Source organism: Ipomoea triloba, chromosome 3 (genome assembly GCF_003576645.1).
Source record: "Ipomoea triloba cultivar NCNSP0323 chromosome 3, ASM357664v1".
NCBI classification, from domain to species: Eukaryota; Viridiplantae; Streptophyta; class Magnoliopsida; order Solanales; family Convolvulaceae; genus Ipomoea; species Ipomoea triloba.
The window spans coordinates 24294272-24303647 of NC_044918.1; the positions used below are offsets into that span (position 1 = coordinate 24294272).

The 9376-nt window shown below is 33.2% G+C and overlaps 1 protein-coding gene across 1 annotated transcript; it reads right to left on the minus strand.

The window, feature by feature from the left end:
- Positions 1–4042: 4042 nt before the first annotated feature.
- Positions 4043–5226, minus strand: LOC116013110 (late embryogenesis abundant protein At5g17165-like). The gene is made up of 2 exons (XM_031252766.1): positions 5103–5226; positions 4043–4280 (listed from the first exon to the last, which is right to left on the minus strand). Exons 1-2 carry the CDS (start codon positions 5213–5215, stop codon positions 4043–4045), a joined length of 351 nt encoding a protein of 116 aa, XP_031108626.1. The 5' UTR covers positions 5216–5226.
- Between the last annotated feature and the right edge of the window lie 4150 nt (positions 5227–9376).

The window sequence follows — 9376 nt, forward strand, 5'->3', positions numbered from 1 at the left end:
GTGTAATTCTGTGTATTCTATATATTCAGAGATTATGTGTATTCTAATATATAATTATGTACATTAATGATTTGAATGTCATGCCTCATGAACCATAAATGATAATACTTAGGCTTATGATTCTATGTATTCTATTGAGTGTGCATGTGTATTCTATTATATAATCCTGTACATTAGTAATTTCAATACAATACCTCATATACCTCATGAAATAGGAATGATAATACTTAGGGTAGTGATTCTGTGTATTCTATTGAGTGTTTATGTGTATTCTAATATATAATTCTGTGCATTATTTGTTTTCAAAGACCATACACAGAATCCGTGTGAAAAATACACAGAATATCAAAACATAATGCATACAAAATTGTCTCACACATACACATAACTGATCTTAGTGTGTACACTACTCCAATGGTTAACACACATAATCCATAACCATAATACACATTGATGGGTAAATACCCCAAGGGACTACTGTAGAAATACAATGTATATAGTCCATGTATTATTGTACCCCTAAAAGGTCGGGTGTCCCTTAGGAATTGTTAAAGGGCAAGTGACCTTTGGGAAATATTATATTCCCGAAGGGTCAGGTCCTATTCCTATATAAAGGACCTGACCCTCCACTGTAATGGCATCCTTGGATCCTGGCCTCTCGACCCTCTCTCTCTTGTTCACTATGGGGTTCTTGGTTCTTCTCCAAGGAGGAATCCATGGCTTTCCTTCTCAATCATACACACTCCATACACTACATCATACACAATCAAACAACACGTGGTGTAAATCCGTACCCCGTTTACATTTACGCCATCATTGGCGCCGTCTGTGGGGAATGCGACGAAATGCCGTGTTCCTCTAATCAACCGAATGGTATTCACCATCCTCGTCACCGTCACAACTCACTGTCACTGTCGCTGCTCACCGGAAAATACAGCGCTCCACCACCATCTCCATCATAGAGCATCCCACCACCTCCAATCTCCTCCTTCTCCACTGTCGCCGCACAGGAAATAAAATACACCATGTCGCCACGTTACCGCATCATCTTCAGCCTCTCCCGGCAGCAGAAACCACGAACGGAGAAGCATCAGTGCTCGCCATTGTTGCCCGAGATCCAAGCACGCTGTCCCTCCGTTTTCTCTCTCAGCCCCGACTCCCGCTCCGCCACCTTCATCATCATCCAAATCATCTCCTTATCATATTATGATCTTCGTTGGTCAACACAAAAAAAGGGAAAAACACCACTGCAACCGCCACGGCCACTACACACCAGCCACTACCGCGACGCCACCGCCGACCGCTGCCTCAACCTGCGACCTCCAGCGGCTGGTTTACGCCCCTTCCTCCGGCGTCTCCGTGCTCCGCCACCACCGCATCGCCACTCGCTGTCAACGCAACCCGTCAACGAAGCAGTCATCATCGCCGCCGATCCAGCAACCACCGGTCTCCGCCGGCATTACAGCCCCCACCACGTCGTCACCCGAGCAGATTGACGAACCACCACCAGTCCGGTTCCCATCTGCTTAGCTCATCTACTCTCCGACGTCCGTAAATGACTCCAGCCTCCACGCCTCCCACTACCGCCGGAGCCATCACTATCATCGGTCTCTCTCTCGAAAATGGCGGTACCGGTGAGGAAGACGACGAAACAGTAGTAATGGCGTGGGTAAGGGAGCTAATTTTTGCATATTGTTATTGCAATCATTAAAGGAGGCAAGATGCTGATGTTTCACGTGATGCCCCATTCAATTTACTATTTTCAATAATAATATTATTATTGTAGAGGTAGCAGAATTTATGGAATGGTTTGGCAGTATGTTAGGCTTTTTTCTGGATGTGGGAAAATTGATTGTCTTTAGCTTTTAGCTTTAGCACAATGGGATTAAGCCATGTATTTTTAATGAAAAAATAGTGTAGCCGTGGTCCCATTTCAATGTAAAAGGAGTGCCGGATTCTTCGTGTCCGTGAATGAAGGTGATAAATGCAGNGGAGGAATCCATGGCTTTCCTTCTCAATCATACACACTCCATACACTACATCATACACAATCAAACAACACGTGGTGTAAATCCGTACCCCGTTTACATTTACGCCATCACACATAATTCATAACCATAATGTACATAAATGATAACATCAAATACACAAACACATTATAATCTACGCATAACTCATCTTACACTACTCAAGTGATTAACATACATAATTGAAATGGATGTACAGAATTCATTACTAGAATACACAGAATGTTTAAACAAAATGCATAGAATATCATCACAAAATACACAGAACTCATCTTATAAATTAACAGCCGAATAGGAAACGGAATTTCCAAAACAAAAAAACCATTAATTAAAAATCTAAAACAACGTCGTTTTGGATCGGGGTGCACACTGGTCCACAACATAAATTGTCGCAAGGTGGACCCGGATCCATAGCATAATTTGCCTAAATTCGTAGAGTAAATCTTATTTTTACACATTTAAATTCTTAATATTGTATTATATCTTTGAATTTATCATGACCCGTATCGCACTTAGAGCATCCTTATCAGTATTGGTTTTTAGATGGTTTTTATCAAGTCATGTAGGAAAGAGAAGGGAGATGAGAGAGGAAAGAAAGAAAAAAAATTAAAAAGATTCTGCACAACGTTAGAAAAGCCAGATATGTGGCTTTAAAGAAACAAAGCCAATTACACACCTAGCGACGGGTGCAATACAGCAGGTGCGCGAAACGCGCACCTGCGGCTTTTTTTTTTTTTTTTTTATCTATCTTCTAGCATTAAAATGGGGCCCAAAAATAAACTTGTTTTGCAGAGATGAAAAATTTTATAAAAAAAATTCATTTCCACACTAATAAGTAACTCTTGCATAGTTTTTTTATCTGAAAAAATCAATTAATATCCACAGATGTGGATGCTCTTAGCTAAGCCGGCCTAATCATGGAGTTATGGGCAAATTATTGTGTGGATCATGGTCCACATAACTGTGTGGATCATTAATATAAGATACATTTTTAATATATTAAAAGTGCATTATTTTTGTACGGAATGTGCATTATTTAATGCTCCGTAGTATATATAAAATAATGTACTTTTAGTACTTAAATAATGTAATTTCAAATAATGTATTTTTAGTATATTAAAAATGTACTTTTTATTTATGGTCTACAGAGCTGTGTGGACCATGCATGGTCCATGTAATAATGATTGTGGAATTCTTACTCCCTAATAAAATTTGCTGGTTCCACTCCCGACTCCCGATCACATTAAGGGTGTGTTTGGTTGGGGGGTTTTGGTATAGGGAATGGGTATGAAAGTGATTGTTAGTGTTTGGTTGATAGGTTTTAAGAATGCTACTATGGGTATGGAATACCCCATTAATGGAAAAACCCATACCCTTATTAAATAAGGGTTTCATTTCACTTCTTCATTTCTTCCCCAACTATTAATATTCATTCCCATTCCACCCAACTACCAAACATGCTAAATACTTTCACCAAAACCCATTACCCTTACCAAGTATTTGATACCCATTTCGATTCCGATTCCCATGTGCGAACCAAACACACCCTAAGAAAAGATCGAAATCCATGCACATTTTCACTGCATCTAAATTCAGTTTATGGATATATATCATAGCCCTGTTCTACAGTTGTTATGTATTTTAATTTAAAAACACAATTTATATTTTAAAAATTCACAATTCAAATATTAAAAATACACAATGTAGGACCAAGGTCTACCTTGCAAGGTGAACCTTGGTCCATAGTATAACAGCTCGTTCTTAAATGGGGGCAAACTTTAGATTGTCACAATAATAACACACCATTACATATATGGGTAGAATCACTATATATGTGTATATATCACATGCCCACTCCAAAGAGTTATATGGGGCACACTTCCTATATATTTATCTGTCCTCAATCTATGCATGAGTTTATTTATATAATATATATATATATATATATATAATTGGGACAAAGTATATAACTTTTGTAGATTCGTTTGAACTGAAATTCAAAAGTGATTAGGTGATTATTTATCCAGATCCTCGAGGGAGCGGAAGAAGACTTTGAGCTCCAAGACAGATTGTTTGACGGCTGCCCCTACGGGCATGGAGTGAGAAGTAAGGTGGTTGTGATTAGAAGCAGGCCCGAATACACCAGTTTCCGGGTGGGGAGTCCAATACTCACCGCCAGGTTGGACAACGTCATATGGGTGGATGTATTCGTCTGGGATTTTGTCATACACAGATGACTGTACCTTCCTCTTCCTGCATTATCCCGTATAAATGTTTAACCACTCGAGGTTATTGTACCATTTTATTTACCCAAAAAATCTATAGTCTATTCAAACCTTACCTCGTAAAAGACTAAAAATAAATAAATTAGTTTATATTATTTATAACTGATTATATCAAATCAAGACGATCAATAAACATCTCTCTAGATGAGTCGAACGGTGAAGATTATAATTACAAGCTAACATGGTCAACTCTGGGTAAGGGCAGGCTAGCCCTTGCCCAGGGCTTACATCTTAGTGATGGTAAGCAATATAGTTATTTAAGTTTTATTTAACATCTTCAATTAAAAGATGCCAATGTTTTTAATGTTAAACAGTTCATTTAAAAAATTTTAGACTAATTAACAAATAACACGAAAATATTCGCCAAAGTTTATGAGACAAAACAAGAAAACGCTATCAATTGAAGCATGTGTTCTATCTCAACTAAAAGCTTAAGTTGATAGTTGGATTGTACATTTATGTTTATATATTATATGCTCAACACATTCCTTCACGTGTGCGGACCGATTATTTTTTTATGGGCTACAAACAACACGTGGACCATAGTTTTTTTTTATCAGGTGACGCGAAGATTCAAACCATAACCTTTAGCATGAGATTGACTTTGATACCAAATTGAAACATGTGTTCTATCTCAACTAAAACTCTAAGTTGATAATTAGATTGTACATTTATGTTTATATATTATATAGAGAACACTACCCTCAACAAGTGTCATAAGTGCATATTTCAGTGTATAACCCATTACTGAAATTAAATTAATGTATTAGAAGAAATATATGTATGTTACCAGGTTAAGAGGGGAGCAGAGAGAGCAGAGGTGGGAGTTGTAGTTGAAGTGAATTGGCTGACCAAACGCTTTTCCAAGATGGATAGCCTCCCAACCTGTAAACTGCCTGCCATATATTATATATAGAGATCGAGATTGATTTGTATGGAGCAAGTAGAGATTGGGAATTTGGGATAACAAAAGCTTTGAGTTTGACGGAGTCCTTTTATACTGAGTTGGGGGGCTCAGTGGTGCACGGCAAATTTTTATGTGGACCATGGAGTCGTACGTGGTTTCTCATTCCTTACTTTGTGGTCAAATGGCATCCGGTGTCCCGATTAACACTCCCACATGGATGATGGAAATGGGTTCGAGCCTCAGTGGAGGTAACTGTTGGCAACTGTTGACTCGTTAGTGTGCTTCAGTGCTTCAGTAGGTTGAGAAAGTAGCTATGAACAGATACTACATTGTAACAGAGTCAGTAGTATTCAAAAAAAAAAAAAAAAGAGCATCACCCTTTAGGCAAATTGTATCATGGACCAGAGAGTCAGTAGTATTCAAAAAAAAAAAAAAAAAAAGAGCATCACCCTTTAGGCAAATTGTATCATGGACCAGGGTATACTTACTAGTTTAAAAATAGCTTTAAGATTTATGTACCTCCAATTAATCGTTTGTATACTTGCAAATAAATTGAAGATACATCAACTGGTAATTACATACATATAACATAATAACTACAAACACATAAATTAATAACTGCATGTACAAATTAAAATATGTTAATTGCAGACATATAATATGTTAACCAACATGTTATTATATGTCTTTAATTACCATGTAATGTGTCTCCATTTTGTTTACTTATACAGAAATTATTAATTGTAAGTATAAAATGTGTTAACTGCACACACATAATTTTTAAATCAGTGTTCACAATGTAATATGAACCCTGGTCCATGTATAACAATTGAAACGTTTAAACCCCCGCCGGCCAAACTTTTTAGACAACTAACGTTGTCTCAGTTTTATTACTCTAGGCAAAATTGTATCAACATTAAAAAATTCAAGGATATTATGTATTAAATATTTAATTATTTATGAACTAATATTAGGAAAAGAGTTACATATGAGCAAATATTATACTCCATAATATTTTATGAGAGAAAATATAATACTAATGAAAAATTCAATCTGTTTCATGAATTTTCATATGAATTTTTGTCAAAATATAATCGTTATTAATCCATAGAAAACATATTACAGTTTTTGTTAAATATATTTTTTAAAAAAATTTACACAAGTTTTTACGTTGTTGGAAATAATATTTTATTTCCATGGTGTCTGTGAGAAAGCATATAATATTTGTAGAAAATGACATATAGGTCCATAGCCGCCTTTGTTAAAGGCGCAATTTATTTAGTTCAAGTTTTAATATTTTATATTCCGTGATTATGTAATCATAAACAAGGCGTGAATTGCACAGTTTTTCACTTATGAGGAAATTAATAGTATTCTGTATTACTTTTAAATCAAAATTTAAAAATATTAACACTTATATGAACTTTTATCTTGATTTAATTCATTTTACGGATAATAATTTGTGAGTTAATCTCAGATAAGTTTTAAAAAAATAATACATCTAACCAATAAATCGTAAAATAATAAGTAAAATGAAACAAAGAAAGTAACTAATTGTTATAATAAGAATGACCAAAATAGTCTCAGACATTAATTAAAAAAAACATTTATAATTTACTCACCCCTGCGATTAAGGGATTATTTTGTTAATTATTAGTTATTTGAAGACTAAAAGTGTAATTAGTCCTTTTAAAATAATAAATGTTAGGGTACAATTACAATTTTTTTAAAATGACAGATAAAATACTATAAATATAATATTTATACGATAAGTTCCATTCAAATGCAACTAATTATAACAATTTTTAACTCTTTTTTTAGTACTATAGGTTACTTTTTCTTTAGTACTATTGACTACTTTACAAGAAAGTATCTGTTCTATACTTTCTTTATCTGTTGTAGCCCAATGAGTCAATATCTCACTATCGGGCTTCGATCCTGTGACATTCCTTCAAAAAGAGTCACATAGGTGCCACCTGAGCACAAGGTGTTTGGCAAAATAACAATTTTTTTAGCTTGCATAGGCAACTCAATTGGTCACAAGGGTAAAGTTTAGGAGCAAAGACTAAGGATCGAGTCTCACCAGCAACAGTGTAGGTGCAACCTCTCAAAGTGAGAGGGCTCTTTGTGCAATGATTCAACCTTTTGGGAGAAAAAAAAAACAATTTTTAACTTAAAATAACTAATAAATGATAGAACAAGTCCACCCATGCTCATAAATACAATAGGTGTGGAATGAATTTTGGCATTCAAAGATTCTTTGCTAACACTCATTATTCATGCCACATTTTTGTTATCTAGCTTTTAATACAATGTATGCTCTCAAACTAGTCAAAGAGTATTTTGTAATTCATTTATTTTGAAAGGTGATATAAATAATAACATATTTTTCAAAATAATATAAATAATAACATTTGTATATTTTGGCATACTAAATTTAAAAATTGATAGAATAGGTCATATTCATTAATTAATTATTTACAATATATATATATGTGCGCGCACACGCGTGCGCTCGAGTGTGTAGAACCATAAAATGAGTGCATTTAGGAATTGGTGTGTGTGTTTTGTTTTTTTTTTTTTCTAAAAAAATTGATTGCTATTTATTTGTACAAATGTTATGTTGTTTTCCAAGGCAGCCGGTTTGTTAATCCATTATTAACAACTTGTTATGAACCCGTTTTTTAATGCATCAATTCTTAAGAAAGGAGTCCTGGAATTATTTTATGTTTTTTCGCTCAATCCAATCATTTATTACATATATATTTTCTTTTACGAGGTTAGTTCATGCATTTGAAATTGTACTACAGGCATTCTCTTTTTAATAATACAATTGTGTTTATGAGATGTCTACACTAACCAATGTTATTCTTAATTAAAATTAGAATTTTTTCTTAAAATGGTCCTTCGACTATTGCTCATTCTTAATTTTGCATTTTGACTTTCAATTGCACAAAATACGGTCTCTTGACTTTCAAAAACTCACCCAATTCAGTCATTCGTTACATATTTCATCTAATCAATGTTAAAATGGAGGACATTTTTGTCCATTTACCTATTGTTAGCCTAATAAACATTGAGAAATAGTTGATGGATCATTTTGAGAATAGTCGAGGTACCATTTTGGGAAAACTCTTTTATTTCTTTCATTTTTTAGACTCTATCAAATTAGAATTTCTATACATTTTTTTCTTACAAATATAAATAGTTAAAATCACACAAAAATTTTAAACTTTCTCTACAAATTAAACTTTTTTCCTCTGTCTAAACATACAACCTCAAGGTAAGCATAGTTTATTTTGTGCCAATAATATTATACCTTAAGTATAAACATATGTATATAGATTATCATAAAAATTAAATGGAAGAAGGTGATGAGAATTACCATAAATAATTATTAGGCAATAAGATTAATAATTATTATTAATTATCAATGTTGCAAAAATTCCGTTTAGGCACCGATTAAAATAATTCTTAGTCACATCCGTAGTGCTAAAAATATTACTTTGAATTTTTTATAAATAAGATACAATATTATTGAACCCAAATAATTAAAAATAATGTACTCACAGTACAAAATATTTATAATTAACTTAAAAAAATTAACTATTAATTTTATTGATGAACACAAATTGACAATTAGTAAACATTATTTATAGTAATTATTGTGTCCCCTGTAATATACTAAAATTATTAGGTAGGATTTTTATAATTAAGGTATAATTTAATTAATTCAAAATTATTAAAAAAATAATGTGCCCACAGTACAAAATAAATTATACTTTCCTTAATAATTAATAATTAAGTATTAATGAAAAATAAGAAGATGAAAACATATAAAAGATGTCATACAATATCTTAAATAATGCAAATTAATATAAAATTTAATAATTACTTCGAAATTAAATACAGAAAATATTGCAGGAAACATTAACGAAATTAAAAGATGTCATACAATATCTTACCTCTTGGTCCAACATTTTCCCTACATTTTGCATTCTTTGGGTGTCTAAACTCGAAAAAAATATTATTTTCAATGATAAAAATAATATTTAATGTGATACATACTGGTTGATTGTCTATGAACATAAAAAGATAAAAATAAAAAGTATATGAGTATTTATGAAATTTACGGAACTTATTGTAAAACTTGATAG